Source organism: Panthera pardus, unplaced genomic scaffold (genome assembly GCF_024362965.1).
Source record: "Panthera pardus isolate Hobbes unplaced genomic scaffold, ASM2436296v1 HiC_scaffold_15, whole genome shotgun sequence".
In the NCBI taxonomy this organism is placed as follows: domain Eukaryota; kingdom Metazoa; phylum Chordata; class Mammalia; order Carnivora; family Felidae; genus Panthera; species Panthera pardus.
In genome coordinates, this window is record NW_026526710.1 from 13,651,957 (window position 1) to 13,672,911 (window position 20,955).

Genomic DNA, 20,955 nt, shown 5'->3' on the forward strand with positions numbered 1-20,955 from the left:
ACTGTAAATAACACTGCAATAAACATAGGGGTGCATGTATCTAATTCAAAAAGATACATGCACCCCTATGTTCATTGCAGCATTATTTACAACAGCCAAGATAGGGAAGGTGCCAGTTTTAACTTAGGAAAGGAGTGTTTTGTGACATGGTTTAGGAAGATACTTTGGTGGCCTTTTTGGTTATGAAAGGCAAAGCCCAGATGATGGTCTGGAATGGAGAACTGAAGACAAAAGAAGCTAAATTGCTTCAATAGTAAAATCATCTTAATTTCTCATTTTCACCCGACACCTGAAATATACATGGTGGAGGCCCTGAGATGAAAGCATGATACAGATGGGAGAATGGCTGGGTTGGGAGGAAGCCAACCCCAGTCTTCTGGCATCAGAAGGCTCACAAGATGGACGGTTGGTGCTATCTGGTATTTGGGCGTCTCTGGTTTCCTGTGATGGGCTCCAAAACCACCCTCTGCCCAAAACTTTAGTCCACCTGGGCTGCTATGACAAAATACTATACACTATGGAGTTTATAAACAACAAAAATTATTGCTCACGGTTCCGGAGGCTGGAAAAGTACAAGATCAAGGCAGTGTTGTTACTGAACCAAAATTTGGCTGCCCATCACTCGAAAGATCATCATTCATTGTTGCTCAAGAGATGAGTTTTGACTGGAAAGGAGTTTGAGGTTTATTCAGGAAGCCGGCAACCAGGTGAGAGGGTGGACTCCTGTCCAAAAGCCAACTTCTGCCTGGCCCAGGCATTTTTATTTTTTTAAGTAGGCTCCACACCCAGAGTGGAGCTCAACGCAGGACTTGAACTCACAACCCTGAGATCAAGACCTGGGCTGAGATTAACTGAGCTACCCAAGCACCCCATGGCCCACGCATTTTTAAAGGGGTTTAACCAGGACACCTGGGTGGCTCAGTCAGTTGAGCGTCTGACTCCTGATCTCTGCTCAGGTCATGATCTGGTGGTTTGTGGGTTCAAGCCCCGTGTTGGGCTCTGTGCTGACAGCGCAGAGCCTGCTTGAGATTCTCTCTCTCCCTCTCTCTCTGCTACCCTTCCCCCCAACTTGCTCTTTCTCTTTCTCTCTCAAAATAAATAATCTTTAAAAAGATTAAAAAGGGGGCTAGGGTAGTTAATAACCAAAGGGAGTGCAGGGGCCTGCAACATTTCTTCATCACATACAGACTCGATGCCAGCTACAAATGTTATTTCAGTGCTTGGGGTTTGAGCCAGGGGGTCTCATTCTTCTTTCATAATGTGCATGAGTATTCTGTTCTTTGTGCAAAGGAGGGCACAGGCTACAGGTAGACATTTGTGTGACCTAAACAAAAGAAAAATATTTTGCTAAAAAAAATTGCCAGGCTAATCAGACAGACGAGGTGGCTTCAAACAGACTTGCTGGCCTCTGTGGCCTAGGCAAGTTCTGATACTTCACTCCTCAAGGCCAGTGGCCTGCAAATCTCAAAGCATGTAAATTGGTTCTGTTACAGATCAAAGGCCTTAGGTTAGCAAGTAAGGAGTGTGTTCACTTGAAGCAAGTTAACCCTTAAGACCCGCTGGAGTGCTGCTATAGCATCATGGTCATTATCGCATGAGACACGTTTTCCTGTTCACAGCTGGTGCCTTCTTACTTTGTCGTGGTAGAAGGGGCAAGGTAGCTTTATGGGATGTCTTCTATAATCCCATTTGTGAGGGCTCCACCTTCATGACCTAATCACCTCCCAAGCACCCACCTCCTGATACCATCACATTGGGGACTAGGATTTCAACATATGAATTTAGGGGTACCCAAGCATTCAGGTCATAGCGGGGGGGCATTTGGGGAATAAGGGGCGGTTGAGTCCATGTTTGGGGTGACTCAGGCTAAAGATATGACTACAGCCTTAGGAGTGTTGAGGAAATCACGTGGGGTAACAGGAAAGCATACGGGAGAAGTTCTGAGCAAGAAGTGAACATCAGGAGACTCACTGGAGCTGTTGAAAAAGGCTCAGGACATCCCATGGTGTTGATAAAATGAATTCTGGTTTTGCCTGCCCAGCATCTATTCCCCTTCTCCCAGTTATAGCAGGTGCCCTGTGGGGAACCACCCATCCTACCAGCTTATGGGGCAATACATCTCCTACATAGCCACACCGGTGAACACGTGACCCAGATGTGACCAGTCAGCATCATCCGTCCCTCTGGCTACAGTGACTGGTTCCCAATCCTGAGCATGTGACTCTGAGCTAGCCCAATGGGAATTACAGCCAAGCCGGTTTTTGTGTTTTGTTTTGTTTTGTTTTGTTTCGCCTGAGTTACTAACCGCCACTTTGGGCATCTGTTGTTGGGATGATGAAGCCAACACGCAAGAAAAGAGAGATCTGAGATGATCGTGTGACATGGTGGAAGTATGATGACAACTGTGCCTCCAGCCGGGACTCCTGGGCTAGAGTTTGCAGTCACTGCAAAATTCATGTAGAGTCCTTCAGTCACTTAAGCCAATCAATTTCATTTTTTTTGCTTTAGCTTATTTGTTGAGTTGGGTGGCTGTGACTGTCACCCAAAAGGATCCTGACATGGTGGGCCCTGGAGAAGCCCGAGTTGAAGAAGTACTCCAGTTATCTTAGCAAAGGGAATGGCTGGCTGAACTGTTGACCTGTCGCATCGGCTGAAGCAGGACACAACCATCTGTGCTCCCATCTCCTCCCTCTGACATCGGCAGTTCATCTCAGCGCACGTTGTCCTGAAACAGGAATCCCGATATGGCCTTCGTGTCCTTTTTGACTATTTTTCTTACTGGGGCATTGAAGATTACAGTTTGAAAAATGTTAAAACTCTAGCAGAAGTGGAGTGTCAGATGATGACAGGGGACTGGCGTCCAAAAAAGTTATGTATTTAAAATACAGCTGCAAAATGTACATTTGCAGCTACATTTGGAGCAGAAAAAAGCAAGGGCCTTCTTCGGTACAGCTTGCCCCTTTTGTTGTTAATGAAGGTTGCCTTTTTAAAAATTTCCTTAAACAGGATCATGTGTATGCTCTTGTGTCCTGAGACAGGATGAAATTTACTTCTGCGAACAATCTCATTTTATGTATCTTTATTTTTTTAATGTTTATTTTATTTATATTTTGAGAGAGAGAGAGAGCGTGAGCAACCAGGGGAGGGGCAGAGAGAGAGAGGGAGGAAGAGAATCCCAACCGGGCTCTGCACTGTCAGCCCGAATGTCAGGCTCAAACTCACAAACCGTGAGATAATGACCTGAGCTGAAATCAAGAGTTGGACGCTTAACCGAGCCACCCAGGTGCCCTGCCAACAGTCTCATTTTAAAACCATCAACTCCAGCAGCTTTTGTCCTTTGTCAGTTTGAGTACAACCTACTTTGAGCACTTCTAAAGTTACATATTTTGTTTGTTTGATGACACCAAGTCATAATTGTATTTCAGAGACTTATGCTCCTGGCCAGGGAGTTTTCTGTGCAAATGAACCTTCTTTTTTTCCCGTAATTATTCTGCTTCAAAGTTGGTGTTAAGAGTCAGGAATTAACTCCAACAAGTAAACCATTTGAAATCTGTCACCAGACACTTATTTTCAACCAGCAGGAAGCAAATGTGAGTTCATTTGCCTCATTCTCTATGTTTGGCAGTTTGTGTGGAAAGGCTCTTGCCTAGGGAGAGGGCAGAGAGTGGGGGAAGGGTGTTTGAAGAAATTACCCTGATATTTACATTTGCTGGATGCTCAATATTTCCTCAGGGGCTGTGGCAAGTGCTTGTCTTTTCCTCAAGACCATAATGTATCGACTTTCCCCCTGAACTGGGGACTGAAGGATACACCTAACTCTAGATTAGAAGGCGTTAAAGGAGACATTTGCAATGCAACAGAATTGACAAACCGTTGCATCACCCTTAGATTATGTGACTTGAAGCCACAGTTTTTTCTCTGTGCATTCTAGGGTCTGGAAAGCCACCACAACTCCATCATTTTCCTTACCATATGCTTCTGACTTTCCTTTTGGAAAGTCTGTTTATTTTCCTCTCTCTGTACCCTGAACTGCCCCAAGCCAAAAGTAGAATGGGGTGGTTACAAGCATAGAGTCTTGAGCCAAAACGCTTGGGGTCAAGTTTTCACTTCTTTCTAGCTATGTAACTTAACCTCTGTAGGCCTCGGGTTCCTCTTCTGTAAAATGGGTGTGATAGCAGATATTCTGCCTTGTAGGGTGGTTGTAAGGGCTAAATGAGGTGACACTCATGCATGGCAAGTGTTGATCAGAACTGAAACTCACCGCTGGGTTAGCTGTAGGCTTATCCTCCACCCAGACTGTTAGGTCTGTTACAGTAAGGATGTGAATTTGCATGTATGTATGTTAGTCTGTATAAATGGTGACAAAGACTAAAAATGCCATGTGTCTCACGTCTGCAGAGTTAGGCTTGGTGCAAGCCATGAAGGAGTCCGGTAATTTGGTAGAGTCAGTCCAAAGACCAAGAGGCCCTGCAGGGGTGCCTGGGCGGCTCAGTAGGTTAAGCCTCTGAGTCTTGATTTCATCTCAGGTCATGATCTCATGGTTAGCGGGATCGAGCCCTGCATCAGACCCATCCTGACAGTGCGGAAGCTGCTTGAGATTGTTTGTCTGTCTCTCTCTCCCTCTGCCCCTCCCCTACTTGTACTGTCTCTCAAAAATAAATAAATAAATAAATAAATAAATAAATAAATAAATAAACATTTAAAAAAAGAAAAGGTTCTGTCTGTTTGAAAGGCCTGGACATCTAGAGGGAGGGAGGGTCAGGATTAGAAGTGCAGTCATGGAGACCAGCCTGTTCTCTCTCCCTTACTCAGTCCTTCAGCTCAGGCCCCAAAGTATCTTTCTCCACTAGGGGGCGTCGACATCTGACTCAGGCTTTGAGCCTCAGTTTGGCTTCTCTGGCCTCAGACACGCATCCAGATGCTGGGGGTTAAGGACAGGGAAGATGGGCTAGTGAGGAGCTTTCTGTTGGAATTTACTAGTGAGAGAGACTGCCAGGTCACGCATTTTTATTTTGTATTCTTTCTATCCCAGTATCAAGACAATGATTAACTTGAAATCTTTCTTTTAGCAGATGTTTTTGAGCACTAGTATAAATCTGGAACTAGGTTGCTCATTATCCATTATCTTCTTTTTTCTGTTTTATTATAATGTATAATTGATATATATCCAGTGCAAATAATTGATCTAAATACAATGTTATATTAGTTTCAGGTGCACAACATATTGATTGGATCATTCTATACATTACTCTGTTGACCATGACGAGTGTAGTCACCGTACAATGTTATTAAAATATTATTGACCGGAGGTGCCTGAGTGGCTCAGTCGGTTAAGCGTCCAACTCTTGATTTCAGCTCAGATCATGATCTCACGATTTGGGAGTTTGAGCCCCACACATGCTTGTGTCATTACAGATTGGATCGTCCACAGATATGATTCGAGCAGCGAGGATGCAGAACCCGCAGGGAGGGAACAGCCCTCAGGTGCATCAGGAAACGGTTCCCGGGAGCAGTCAGGTTATACTTGCAGCTTTGGAGACTGAGGAAGGGGGGGGGGGTGTGAAATCAGAGAGAAAAGGAAATGTGTGTTCTTCTCGTATTTTAATGATGTAGGAATAAGAGCTGTCGTGTCTGTTGGCTTAGGGTGTACTGTTTTGAATCATCTTTTCTTGCTTTGTTATTTAAAGTTTCTCTTTCCCCCAAGACCGGCTCTTTTCTGCTCTGCCTCTGCCAAGCATCAAAGCCTCGGCGATGTTAGGCTCGCACGTCTTGGGAATCGAGCAGGGGCAGTTACTGGGTCGGGTTTGGTGCGACCTGTGACAGAGGCGGTCCGATGAGGCACTCTGTCACGCACACTTGAACTGGAGACAAAGTGCTTCCGTGTGAGCCGGGCGCTGGGCACCCGGGGACCCTCTCCCTCTGCACCTTCAGGTCACGGAGCAGCACCTCCATGGGCCACCCGCAGCTTTGCCCGTGGGTGAAAGGGCGCTCCCGGGGTGGGCATCACAGAGAATGTTCCCTCTCGGCCTCCTTCCTGCGCGTGCTCCCGGGACCTTCTGCAGAAGCGAGGTGAGAGGTGCTCCCTGGAGCACATTTCTCTCCTCCTCTCCTCATCCAAATCCTGGGTCCCTGGACCAGAATAAATCCCGTACTTGCCTCCCTGTGAGAGAGACCTCTGTGCGGCTGTCCCGAGGCCCTCCCTCGTTGGCAGGAATTCTAGAGGCCTGTGTGAAGGCTTCCGGGCCGGCCGCACACACTGGCTCTCACAGCCCCGCTGAGCTGTCTCCTAGGACTGAACAGGCCCAGGACAGAGGCTCTTGGCAGTGGGGCTGGGGTTCCTGCCCCTGTCACATCCCACTGCTCCAATGGGATTGCCAGCAGGCAATGGGCCTGCTCCCCACACCATGCTTATAGCCCACACTGTGATCTTTCTTGTGCCTGCCCAGGCCCTCCCAGTGCTCCTACTCCTCCCAGTGCTCAGGGCAAAGGCTGGCAGGCACAGGTGTTTCTGTGGCTGCACCCGTGGGTGTTTTCCCTTTGCTTCGCCTATAGACTGGGCCACTTTGGATAAATTGCATTACCTCTAATGTCATGGTCACCCTCCCTAAGGGGCTCGGGGACCCATGTGGAGGACAAGGTTGTGTGAACGTCCAGTGTCTCCCAAGTACCTAAGGTCGGAGCAGGCACAGGTCACATGATATGGGGAATTGGTGGTCACTCTCCACGGGCCCAGCACAACCACGAAGGTGCCCCTGGATTTGGCTGGATCGATTAGTTGATGGATTGACTGGTTAGGGAAGGTCGCAGTATACCCATGGTTGTGGTTCCACTGTCCCCATATTGGAGAAAACTACTAAGGTGGAGGCTGACCAGGAGACGGAAAATGGACAGGAATCAGGAGGCAGGAAGGAGGCCAGGTGGTCACTGGGGGAGGGAAATTGGGAGGCGGGCAGTGTCTTGCACACAAAGTCCTGGGGACAGTGACTGCCACTCAGAGGGACGGGGTGGCTCAGGTGCTGCTTCCTGGTCCCAGGTATGGAATCTGAGCGCTGGGAAGGACCTAGAGACCCTGGACCTGCTCCTCATCACATTGGAGAAAGGATCGGATCAGGGCTCCAGGGGGACTGCAGCCCTGAGGACAGAATTGCCATCTGGGGTTGGGGCAAATCCCAGGGGCAGCGGCCTGAGTTCTCACCTCACCCTGACCTCACCCTCCCTTCCCCAAGGCCACCCCATCACTGTCGCTGCCCTTGTGTGCGCAGAAGTCTGCTTTACAGATCCTGAGGATTAGGATGCAGACCCCAGCCATCTGCATATAATTTACTTCCCACTTCCGGCTCTTTTCTATTTATTTCCTGCCCATAAATCTCCTGTGTGACTCTTCCCTGCTCTCTCTTTGGACGATTCCCATCCTGAAGGACCCGGTCCCGTCCAGGCACAGGAGGTCCTCGCATCTCCAGTGTCTATACAATCTCCCCGCCACCCCTTCACCCACTTTCTCAGCAGCACCCTGGCTCCAGACCTGAGCTCTGCATGACTGAATCCTGCTGAGCAGCCTTGAGTGGTGGGCCAAGAGCAAGGCTGGAATGAGGAGGGCTGGGCCCACACTGCTGGAGGGCCCCCCTGGAAGCCTGGGTCTGCCCTGGCAGACCCCCTCTTGGTGCTCTCCTGCCCCAGAGAGGGGGGTGGGGGCCTCTGGAATCACATGACTGTCTTCTGCCTTACAGCTACCAAGGTCACACAATTTTAAAAAAAGAATTATTCCATCAGGAATCTGGTTCCAGAAATCCTCCTGTCCTGGACTCAAGAGAATGAATCAAGAAAGAAGGGGCATGGCGTGGAACAGGAGGAGGAAATGGAGTGGAGAGAGGCAGGAGGAAGGGCAGAAGGCAAGCAAGTGCCCTTCAGGGAACCTCAACCTCCAGGAGCACGCTGGGGTGGCTGTAAATGCGCATGACCTCTCGGGAGGGCATGAAGGTCATGGCCACTGCCACAAGTGAATGTACTGACAACACTTCCCAGGGAGTGGACACCCTACATTTGCTGGACCGAGGCCTCCACTGGCTGCTGAATTTGGGAGACAGGGCTGGAGGCACCTGCTGGGCCACCATGTGCCAGACTGCAGGAGGAGCAGGTCACATTGTGTTCTTTGTGAAAAGTGTCCCTGGAGGGTTCAAGAACCCAGTTCTGCAGGACCCTATCCCGCCCAACCCTCTCAAGGTAAACAGGGAGCACTTCAGCCAATCAATATGGTGCGGAGGTGGGCTTGACTTCTCCTAGTTCAGGCTCCAGGGGGAAGGGGTGGAGGACAGAGGCCCAGAGCCTCCCTGTCAATCAAGTAGGGCAACTCCCCTGGCCCAGCTCCGCATCCTCAAGGGCACATAGCAGCCTGCCATCAAGTAGGGGCCATAGCAGCCTCCAATCCAGGCTGGGAGGTGCCCAAGATCAGGAGTCCCCTCAACCCCTGCAGAGTCCTGTGGACGACCTGGGTCACCTCATGGCACCATTTCTCAGGCTGGGATTCTATAGATTTTTCATACATACATATAAAAACCAAACAGAGCAGAAAAATTTGAAGGAAATTCAATGCAGTGCTAACTCGGAATATGTTAAGGAGTTAGGATTACAAGTTACTGACATTCCTCTTTCCAATTTTGTAAATAAATAAAACAAACGTAACTTGTATTGTATTTTAAAAAGCAGTGTCTTCTGTGACCTTACCCTTCTGGAATATGCTAACGACATATAATTCATGATATTAATATGAAGTGTACTGGCTGTGTTTTAATTGAAAGCCGTAGGCAAAGTTTGACAGTGTGTTGTTAGTAAGAAAGATTATGAGCGAGGGGCGCCTGGGTGGCTCAGTTGGTTAAGGGGCCGACTTCAGCTCAGGTCATGATCTCGCGGTCCGTGAGTTCGAGCCCCGCGTTGGGCTCTGTGCTGACAGCTCAGAGCCTGGACCCTGTTTTGGATTCTGTGTCTCCCTCTCTCTGACTCTCCCCCATTCATGTTCTGTCTCTCTCTGTCTGAAAAATAAATAAATATTAAAAAAAAAGTTTTTAAAAAATAAAAAAAGAAAGATTATGAGCGAGGAAAAGGGGGGAGAGTTTGACAGTCCACTGTGACTGTGCAGGTGTCATGATGGGCTGTAGTGCACTCCATGTGGGGTTGGGGGACAGGGTCACCACTCTCACCCTGTGCCATTAGACCTCTTGCTCCTCACGGGACCCAGAGGGGGGAACTTGTCCTTTTTCTCTTGTAATTCCTTACATTGTGTTCCCCAACTGGAGCTTTGCATAGAAAGGAGCTTGCCTGCCTCCCCCTGGGATAGGGGTGAAGTGTTCCTTGCCCACAGGAAAGGGTCTGGTCTATAAGGGTCACCTATATTTGACTGGACCTTGTGTTTCAACATCTCACTTAGCCGAGGCCAATTCCTATGTCATGTCCCGGAGGTGAGTCACAGGACCTGGGACAGGACAGGTGCCTCACCTTGGTCCTTCAGTATCCTTCTGTGAAGCTTAGAGAAGTTCTCAAAGGGCACTCCTGGTCCTCGATCTTGGACACCAGCTTCCCCAGCTGGCCATCTGTCTTGATCTTATCCTTCCGAGTGACTGCAGACAGAATGGGCCACAATGATCCTTCTTCACAGGGCTCCTTCTGCCATGAATAGATGCACTGGAGGCAGCAGACACAACATAGGTTTTTCAAGGTAACTGAGGCAGATGAGACATCTACATCCTTCTTTAAAATATTCAGCCATACCCACTCTCTGTGGAAAAATGAGCATGATATTAGAGTTTCCTAATGACTTAAATGAATAGGAGTGCGTGGGGTTTTATCCTCTTTGCTTGCATAGACATGTCATGTACCTACTATGTGTCATCCCTATACTAGGAAATGACATACACTACAAATAAGTGACTCTTAGTGCCGATCTTTTGATATTTGAGATGCTAATTAGAATAAAAGACTCGATTGGCCATTCAGCTTTGACCTGAGCTGGTAAAATGGACCAGACATGAGGTGTCCAATAGTACAGCCACCAACCACACGTGGCAATCAAGCCCCTGGAATTCAGCTCCTCTGAATTGAGCCATGTTCTGAGTGTAAAATGCACACTGATTTGGAAGACAGAATAAGGAAAAAAAGAAACTCTCCTGTTGAGATTTTTAAAACAGGGTATTTTTTTTAACGTTTATTTATTTTTGAGACAGGGAGAGACAAGAGCATGAACGGGGGAGGGTCAGAGAGAGAGGGAGACACAGAATCTGAAACAGGCTCCAGGCTCTGAGCGGTCAGCACAGAGCCCGATGCGGGGCTCGAACTCACGGACCGCGAGATCATGACCTGAGCCGAAGTCGGATGCTTAACCGACTGAGCCACCCAGGCGCCCCTAAAACAATGTATTTTTGAAATCAATACATGTTGATGGACTTCAAGCTGTATTACAACGCTGTAATCATCAAGACAGTATGGTGCTGGCACAAAAACAGACACCCTGATCAATGGAACAGAATAGAGAACCCAGAAATGGACCCACAAACATATGGCCAACTAATCTTTGACAAAGCAGGAAAGAATATCCAATGGAATAAAGACAGTCTCTTCAGCAAGTGGCGCTGGGAAAACGGGACAGCAACATGCGGAAGAATGAACCTGGACCACTTTCTTACACCGTACACAAAAATAAACTCAAAATGGATGAGAGATCTAAATGTAGGACACGAAGCTATCAAAATCCTTGAGAAGAAAGCAGGCAAAAACCTCTTTGGCCCTGGCCACAGCAACTTCTTAGCCAACAGATCTCCAGAGGCAAGGGAAAAAAAGCAAAAATGAACTATTGGGACCTCATCAAAATAAAAAGCTTCTGCACAGCAAAGGAAACAATCAGCAAAACTAAAAGGCAACCGACAGAATGGGAGAAGATATTTGCAAATGACATATCAGATAAAGGGTCAGTATCCAAAATCTATCCAGAACTTATCAAACTCAACACCCAAAAAACCAAATAATCCAGTGGAGAAATGGGCAAAAGACATGAATAGACACTTCCAAAGAAGACATCCAGATGGCCCAACTGACACATGAAAAAATGCTCAACATCACTCATCATCAGGGAAATACAAATCAAAACCACAATGAGATACCACCTCACACCTCTCAGAATGGCTAACATTAACAACTCAGGCAACAACAGATGTTGGCGAGGATGTGGAGAAAGAGGATCTCTTTTGCACTGCAAACTGGTGGGAATGCAAACTGGTGCAGCCACTCTGGAAAACAGTATGGAGGTTCCTCAAAAAACTAAAAATAGAACTACCCTACAACCCAGCAATTGCACTACTAGGTATTTATCCAAGGGATACAGGTGTGCTGTTTCAAAGGGGCACATTCACCCCCTGTTTATAGCAGCACTATCAACAATAGCCAAAGTATGCAAAGAGCCCAAATGTCCATCGATGGATGAATGGATAAAGAAGATGTGATATATATATATATATATACACACACACACACACAATGGAGTATTACTTGGCAATCAAAAAGAATGAAATCTTGCCATTTGCAACTACGTGGATAGAACTGGAGGGTATTATGCTAAGTGAAATTAGTCAGTCAGAGAAAGACAAAAATCATATGACTTCACTCATATGAGGACTTTAAGAGACAAAACAGGGGAACATAAGGGAAGGGAAACAAAAATAATATAAAAACAGGGAGGGGGACAAAACAGAAGAGACTCATAAATATGGACAATAAACTGAGATTACTGGAGGGGTTGTGGGAGGGGGGGCGGGCTAAATGGGTAAGGGCACTAAGGAATCTACTCCTGAAATCATTGTTGCACTATATTCTAACCCACTTGGACGTAAAATAAAAAAATAAAAAAACTTTGCTTAATCATTTTTATTTTGAGCAATCTCTACGTCCAATGTGGGGCTCAAACTCATGAGCCTTGAGATCAATAGTCACATGTTCCGCTCGCTGAGCCAGCTAGGCACCCCTTCACTTCCAATCTCTTATTTTATTTATTTTCCCAATCTTTTAAATAAACCATGTCTCTGGGGCTTACATGGGTGGACTTTCAGTTATAGTTAAATCAGGTTTGGGGAGCATGTGATCAGCATATTTGTTAAGTAACTTATGGATTAAACCAGCCTCGAGTGAATAATTTAATAAAGTATTATAATCATCTAACATCAGGTCCACTGTAAGATGTAGTTTGCCGTATAACAACTCAAAAGGGCTGAGTCCTATAGATTGTTGTGGAGTAGTCCTCATTCTGACAAGTTCTATTGATAGGAGAGTAACCTAATTTTGTCTCTGGACTAAGTTTAGTAAGGTGTCATTTTAAAGTATGATTAATATGGGGCTCCTGGGTGGCCTAGTTGGTTGAGCATCCGACTCTTGGTTTCAGCTCAGGCCATTAACCCGGGGTCATGGGATAGAGCCCTGTGTTGGGCTCTGCACTGAGCATGGAGTCTGCCTAAGATTCTCTCTCTCCCTCTGCCCCTCTCCTCCACTGGCTCTTTTTTCTCTTAAGAAAAAAAAAAAAAAAGTATGATCAGCTTTCTCTACCTTCCCAGAGGATTATGTAGATGCCAGGCTGAGTGTAGAAAATATTTAACTTTTTTTTTTTAGTGTTTATTCATTTTGAGAGAGAGAGAGAGAGAGAGAGAGAGAGAGAGAGAGAGAGAACCAACGTGTGAGCAGGGGAGGGGCAGAAAGAGAGGGAGAGAGAAGAATCCCAAGCAGAGCCCAACGCAGGGCTTGATCTCGCTAACCATGAGATCATGACCTGGAGCTGAGATCAAGAGTTGTACTCTCAAACAACTGAGCCACCTAGGTGCGCCAAGAAGAGGTCTTTTAAATCAAAGAACCGTAAACCAGTTAGCATCACCAGGGACATGGGTGAGAACAGTATATAGATTTGGCACTATGGGGTGGATGGGTACAATTGCCTCGTTTATAAAGGCTCTTAAGTCTTGCACAGTTTGATAGTCCCCATTTGGCTTTTTTACTGGTAAAATTGGAATATTATAAGGAGATTGACAAGGCCTTAAAATACCATGTTTGAGAAACTTATCAATAAATGGTTGTAAGCCAGCTTTATTTTACCCAGGCGCCCCCTTTAAGGTCACTTTAACTGGTTGGGCTTTAAGAGCCTGTCCTGGGACACTGCAAACCCAGACCTGTGGCTTTACTTCCTTCCACATATTAGAAGGGATATCAGGGTAAGGTTTTAATTCTCCAGATGTTAATAAGCCATCTTCCTAAGAACAAACCTGCTCCCTAGCGTATACATTAAGTCTCATCCAAGTAATGGAGTGGGGCAAGACAGAAGGAGGAGAAAAACATGACTAACAACTGACTTTTGTATTTACAGGTTAAAGGCATTGTCTGACAGCATGTTTTTGTTTCCCTTTCTGTGCCAACAATTTTATGGTTAGAAAGACAAGTAAGGCCGAGTGCTGAATAACAACAGAGTAAGCGGCTCGTGTATCAATAAGGAAATTGATAAACTCACCTTCCACACCCTGGGCAACCCAGGGCTCAGTCATCTGAGCAGCCTTGGGGCCCTGTCAGGCCAGATCCTCTGGTTCCTGCCCTCTGATGGGAAGTGAGTTGCTGCCTCTCTCTGGAAATGAGAACAGTCTCTCTTCCCATGTCCTTCTTTCTCACAGACAGGACATGGCCCCAGTGGAGAATGTTTGTTTGGACATTCCTTGCTGCAATGTCCCATCTGGCCACACCTATAGCACGACGTCTTACCTGGTCCTTTCTCTGATACTGGCTTTTTCTTTGGCCCCTGGTTAGTCTGGCACTGGGGTGAATCCACAGCAGTGGTAGCCACTATTTAGGCCTGTATTTTACCCTGCAGTTTAGTTTTCTGGTCCTTTTCCTGTCTTAAAACCTTATCTCTTAACGGGTGCCTGAGTGGCTCAGTCGGCTAGGTGTCTGACTTGATTTCAGCTCAGATCGTGATCTCATAGTCATGAGATCAAGCCCTGTGTTGGGTTCATGCTGAGAGGGGTGCTTCCTTCAGATTCTCTATTTCCCTCTCTTCCTCTCTCTCAAAATAAAGAAATAAACATTAAAAAACACATGACCTTATCTCTATTTTGAAAAATTCAATGGGGTGACGCGGTGCCTAGGTGGCTCAGTTAGTTAAGCGTCAGACTTCAGCTCAGGTAATGATCTCACTGTTTGTGAGTTTGAGCCCCACATCGGGCTCTGCACTAACAGTTTGGAGTCTGCTTGGGATTCTACCCCCCCCCCAAAATAAATAAACTTAAAAAAAGAATTCCAGGGGTGCGTGACTTGCTCAGTTGGTGACTCTTAATCTTAGGGTCGTGAGTTCAAAGCCCCACACAAGAAACAGAGCCTAGTTAAAATTAAAAAAAAAAAAAAAAAGTAAAAATAAATGAATAGAAACTCCAGTAGCTACCTCTGGTAGGCGCTGGATGGGGGGTGAAGGGTCTAAACCATTTTAGTCTATTTTCGGTGGATGTCAGGTGATGACTGATATATATAAAATACATGTTTAATATAGTTTTTCCCTCAAGCTATGTTGGGTCTAGATTTGTATATTTTACTAATGGCTGCTACCAAACGACCCTGAAATAGACCTGGATTTTCATCAGCTCCTTGAGGAACTTTCTGAATTTTAACAAAGCTTCCAGGTTTGGAATCTTTTTTCATTCCTTCTATTAAACAAGCGATCTTTTTGGTTTCCTCCTTCCCTTTGCCTGCCTGCATAATTCCAATGTGGTTCAGTATTTGGGACAGCAGCGCCCCCTACCGTGTAACAATCTCTATCTCTGGCTGCTAGTTCATCAGCAAATTCTTGAGTCCCTGCCCAGATAGGGTTCTTTTCCTCATGGGTACAAGAACGAGTTAATATAACATGGATATCTTGACAGGTCAAATCAAACATAATTGATAACTGTTGAAAACCCTCAATAAATTGACAAGGGTTTTCAGAATATCATCCTAATTGTTTTATCTGAGCCAGGTCTGCAATGGAGAATGGACAGGGACTCTAATTGTGCCCACTTCTTCATTAGCAACCTCCCGAGGGCGATATAGTCCAGATTTTGGAGGAACTCCTGGAAGATGGGGGTTCCGCTCCTGGCATGCCCAGCTGGGTTGGGAGCAGAAGAGTCTTAGGGCTTATAGGAGGGATAGTAACAGAGTCAATGTCCCCTTTGTCTGAACTGGATGATGATTCCTCGGGTAGCCCAGGTTTGTTAGAAGGAGGGGACCTATTTAGACAATCATCATCCAATATGTCCAGAGGGGGTTTATTAAGCTGCTTGGTGGCTAAACACATTCTGTAAGAAGCCTTTATGTCACGATCTTGATTTAAGGTCATGAAGGCCCGGACATAGGGCACTTTGGTCCATTTGCCTTGTTTCCTGCAGAAGATATCTAGTTGGCGTATAGTATTTAAGTTTATTGTTGCATTAACGGACCATTTTTCCTCGTGTCTTAGGGAGTGATGAGCCCATGCATTATTACCGAAGATGAGTCTTTTCTTCTTTAAATCTTGCAATCCAAATTGGTTCCAATGGGTTAAGAGATGCCCCAACGGGGAGTCCTTAGGGACTGAAGAGGAAGATCCCATGGTCCTATAAAAGTGGAAAAGTCCATTACCATACCCCCCTGACTCCTGGGTGGCGTCCCATTCAGGATCATATCAAGGGTTTCTAGTGTTCAAAGCGACAAGAGACATCCCTCAAAGAGCCATGTTGAGTACTGACTTTTTTCCTGAAGGGATGTCAACATCCCTTTGCTTCCTTATTGTTTTTCCCAGACACAATAGGTGCCGGTAGATGGAGGAAGAGACCCTGCTGTTTTAACCTGTGGAAATGCTAAGAATTTGCAGGAGGGGAAATACCTAACGTTACAAATTTAACTAGTCAGTAGAGGACATTGATGAACAATAGTAAAGATGGAAATCCATCGTGGTCTAAGGGACATTTCAACACATGTAGTCTTTATAGCCAATTTCCCTAGGAAATGGTCCCAGTTGGGTTTTAATTCAATCAGGTTTTGGTTTTAGCTGGCTCTGAGTGGAGGTCTCTCAGGTAGAAGAGCTAGACCAGAGATGTGGAGGGGATCACAATTGGACCAATGAAGAGGAAACCTCACATGGGAGTCTTACAATTGGCAGCCATCCCAGTGACTTAGGTGGCTGTCCCATGCCCAAGAAAGGCAACTCTGTAAGAATAAGAATACAGAGAGAGCACCAAGTTTCTGCGTCTTATTACCATTCTGATCAAGGTACTAACTTCCAGCCAAAAGGCAGGCTTTTGTTCCTCTCTGTAACATAGCCACGGGCTAGAAAAGTGTAGCCTGAGAAATTGACATGAAAGTGTTCCAGTAAGACCACATTCTTGAAAAGCCCCTGAAATAAAAGAAGAGGGAATAACTCACCAAGTTTGCACCAAGGCTCAGTGTCCAGACAAGAGGAATAGCCCCACGTTAGGCGCCAAAAATAATTTTAGGCCAGTGAGGGAACAGTCAAGAAAGAATTCTTGAGACATTTTGGGTGCAAAAAAATCCTTTTATTATAGCATGAAGACAGGAGACAAGACTGGAGGGAGAAAGAGTTGCCCTGGGATCATGAGGTGCAACTGATTAGGTATTTAGGAATTGGGTGGGGGAGAGGCAGGTAGAGACAAAGGAAGTCTTGAAAGGGATTTCTGTGTGTTGCAGAAGAATTACAGGATCCTGGAGGTCTGGTTATTGTCAAACTAATGTTGCTTTTTGCCTCTGGCAAAACATTAACATTAAGGCAGTTGTGAATTCTTTGAGGAAAGTCACACTGTCTCCGTCTCTGGTATTTATCAAAGGGCTGCAAGTTGTAAGTAAATTTCATTTTATCTACATTTCTTTTGCCTTTGTTCTCATCTGTGTCTCCCACCAGAGACTGCCCTCTGCTGTGTGGCCTTGGACAGGTCACAGACCCTCTGAACCTTGGCTTTCCCCTCTGAAAAGGAGGATAATGTTATTTCCACATTGTGTGACGGGAAGAAACTACTGAACTGGATTTTCAGAGTTCCTGCCTTGAAAGCCTGTGTTTAAAGTCATAAAACCCTAAAGACCCTGGGGACATGGCCACAATGTGAGAATTTAGAGGTAAGAGTTGCTGCTGAGCCTCCCCTCTTTGCCTCCCTTCCCCCTCCCCACCCCAGTTCTGGCCAAATAACTCCTCTTCATCCATCTGGAGCACCTGACTGCACCCGCTGAAACCCCTCAGCCACCCTGGGAGGTGACAGGGCAAGGAGGCCATCCTCATTCCCGGTCCCAAGGCCCAGCCATGGCCCTGCCATGGCCCCACACAGCCCTCCCCACAGACCCAGCTGTTTCTTAGCCCAGCCTGGCCCCTGGGGTTCTGGCTGGGGAAGGGAGAGGGAGGGCACAGCAGGTGTGTTTCTTGCTCCGAAGGGCTTTTCCTCTACTGGGCACCTCGTGAGCGGGGAGTTCTCCCAGTTTAACATCCTGCAGAAGGTATCCACCCTCAAGGATGGTGACTTCGTCTTGACTGAAAGGTGCTCATCTTCCCTCCTTCCTCCTAAGCCCCCAGCCCACCTGGCCTCTGGCTCTCCCACTGTGTGCCCTCTCAGACCACAGGGGGCAGGTGGGGGTGAAGGTGAAGGGTGTGGTGAGAGCTGACATCTGGGGAGGGAGGTGACCAGGATGATGGGGGGGGGGGTGCTTGATACAACATGCCTCTGTACCTCTTTTGCCTTCCTCCTCCCTTCTGGACCGCAGAGCCTCTCCTCCCCCAAACTGAGGGTTACTAGAAGAGAACATGTGGGGGCACCCAGGTGGCTCAGTTGGTTAAGCGTCTGACTTTGGCTCAGGTCATGATCTCATGGTTCGTGAGTTCAAGCCACGCGTCTGGCTCCGGTGTTGTCAGCACGCAGCCCGCTCCAGATCCTGTCTCCCTCTCTTTCTGCCCCTCCCCTGCTCATGCTCACTCTCTCTCTCTCCCTCTTTCAAAAAAGAATACACATTAACAAAATTTAAAAGAGAACATGGGAACTTTTACCCAGTGTTGCACAGAGAGCAGGTTCGACAAATGGAAGCCAAAAGGGCCTCTTCTGACTCCTCAGGCTACCCTCCAGGGTCTGCCAGGACTTGAGGGCACGACCCATGGTGAGGGCCAGCCACCAGGCAGATAGAGGACAAGAAGTCAGGTGGCTGCAGGAGTGATGGCCAGAGGACCCTGTCAGAAGGGACCCATGGCAGATCTGAGGACATGTTTCCCCTCTTGGCCTCTGTCCCATGCACTTAGACTTGACACAAGATTCCAGAGGCCCAGAGAGCCTTTTCTGAGCTGTGAGGCCTTGCACAAGTCACTATTCTGAACCTTTGTTTCCTCATGCACAAATGGGACGACAAGTCTCTAGCTCAGAGAGCCGTTGCTGTGATATCACAGAGAGAAGGCTCTCGATGCTCAAAGCAGCAGGTCTGGCCAAGATTCCTTGCTTGAGATAGCAAAGGAACGAGGGAGCTCTGGAGGGTAGAGTCAGGGGAGAGAGAGGAGGCAATGCCCAGGGAGCTGCAGGTAGGAGTGGAGGCCAGCAAGTACAGAGAAGCCCCCAACCCCACTGAGGGATGGGAGCAGCTGGGGTAAAGGCCACGAACCGGGGTCATCACAGTCGCTGCTCTTGCCCTTATCTCCAGCACCGCCATCTTGATTTACTTGAGCTTTAAGTACCAGACGGCAGACCACTGGTACCCATCTGAACTTTGGGCCCGTTTTCATGCCCACAAGTACCTGGGATGGCATGCTGACTGCATCCATGATACCTTTGGTGTGCCTTTGTGGACCCAGGTGAGGAGAGCCATCTGGGGATTGTTGACTGTCAGGGACCCGGGAGGAGGCAGGGACCACAGCCTGAGCCCACCCTTTGCCCCCATTAGGTGTTGGCACCACTCATTGGAGTCCATGTGACTGAGGAGAAGGTGGAGTGCAACAGGGCCACTACGGACCGGGCACTGCAGTGGCTGGAGGACAAGTTCCTGGGGGGCTGGGCCTTCCTCAACAGCCAGCAGGTGACGCTGGCTGACCTCATGGTGCTGGAGGAGCTGGTGCAGGTACCAGCTTGGCCAGAGGAGGATCATCTGTGGGCAGCATTCCTCCTATCACCATGCCCATTACACAGACAGAAACACTGAGGCCTACAGAAAGCTAGGAATTTGCCCAGAATCACAGAGCAAGTTTCTCTTTGAACTAGTGATGGAGCCCTGACCTCCTGCTCCCCTCCTGTGTGTATTTCATGCTGGTGCTCTTGGGCCCTAATGTTGGCCACACTGCCCTGGGCCTTACGTGGGGTTTGGGGAAGGGGCCTGACATTGAGGCCTCAGTATCACTTTAACTTTCCCATCCTTGTCCCCACAGTCTGTGGCTCTTGGCTGTGACCTATTTGAGGGACAGCTGAAACTGGCAGCATGGCGTGACTGAGTAGAGGCTTTCCTGGGTACTGATCTGTGCCAGGAGACCCATGGCCCCATCTTGAACATCCTAGAGCAGACGGCTAACAAAACAGTCCTGCAGCCCCCACCAGAACTCTCCCTCTATATGCTATTTTATATTTCTAGGATCCCCTGAGGAATCTGGAATAGGGACTGATGGTTGGAGGCCAGGAGATTAGCAATAAAGATTCATTCTTAGTTTCGTACTTGTCCTTTTTCATCTTTTCCATCTTGCCTCAGTGTCTTGTTTCTGATCCCAGGAGGAGCTCTGCACAGGCAGGATACCTTATGTCCCTGGTAGTGCTTCTTCTCAGTGCAGCAGATACAATAATCAATAGAAGACTAAAATCTACCATATGTGAAAAGCTCTGAAAATTCAATAACATGAAGAAAAACAAATCAACTAAAAATCAGCAAATGTCATTGGTCTTTTAAAAATAATGAAGACTCCTTGGGGCACCTGGGTGGCTCAGTCGGTTAAGCGTCCGACTTCGGCTCAGGTCATGATCTCATGGTTCGTGGGTTTGGGCCCTGTGTCAGGCTCTTTGCTGACAGCTCAAAGCCTGGAGCCTGCTTCGGATTCTGTGTTGCCATCTCTCTCTGCTCCTCCCCTACTCACACTCTGTCTCTCTCTCAAAAATAAAGATTAAAAAAAAAAAAATTTTTTTTTAAATAATGAAGACTCCAACTTGAATAAAGAACCAAGAACTATTGTTGTTTTGTTTTTTTTTTTTAATTTATTTTTTAAGTAGGCTCTATGCCCAGTGTGGAGCCCAACTTGGGATTTGAACTCATGACCTTGAGATCAAGATCTGAGCTGAGACCAAGAGTTGGATGCTTAACCAACTGAGCCACCCAGGCCCCAGACTTATTGGTTTTATTACACTGTTGTATTATATGTATGGAATAAAAGTATGTTCCAATAACCCTCATCACAGTTAACCAAAGTAACCTCACAGATAACAAGTCAATATAGCATTGGTACCAGGACAACAAAATATTAAGAAATCAATGAGAATTGAAAACTACTAAGGGATATAGATGGTGTTTCATGGGATATGGTAATGATTTTTGAAGTCTGGGAAACTTAAAAGACAACTAGCACTCCTGTCTTCCGGCAGTTTCAGCATAACAGCAAACTATGGGGTTATAGATTGTCGCATAAGTTACCGTGTACATCAGCTGGGTTTATTTGTATGACCAAGCCCACATCAGTAATTTTAGCAGAGAGAATGTAATAGAAAGAATTGGTCACCAGGCATGATAGAACTCCACTGGCAAAGAAAACCCAGATTATCCCAGAGACAGCCAATAACCCTAGGGCTGGGGGACCAAGGGATGAAATTGGAAGTATTAAAATCCAGGTGCTGAAGGAGAAGTAGAACTTAGGTCTCTGAGGAGGGTGTTGCTGCCCCCAGAACCCCAAAGATGTTCCCATAGAACTTAGATCAGACCTTGGAAAAG

The 20,955-nt window shown here is 47.0% G+C and overlaps 1 protein-coding gene across 1 annotated transcript; it reads left to right on the forward strand.

Annotated features, from left to right (window-relative positions):
• Nucleotides 1–7,953: 7,953 nt before the first annotated feature.
• Nucleotides 7,954–19,694, forward strand: LOC109277789 (glutathione S-transferase theta-2B-like). The gene is given in 5 exon segments (XM_053902890.1): nt 7,954–8,220; nt 17,455–17,558; nt 18,700–18,850; nt 18,940–19,113; nt 19,418–19,694. Coding segments are annotated over 5 exon segments (906 nt in total). The 3' UTR covers nt 19,628–19,694.
• Nucleotides 19,695–20,955: the final 1,261 nt, after the last annotated feature.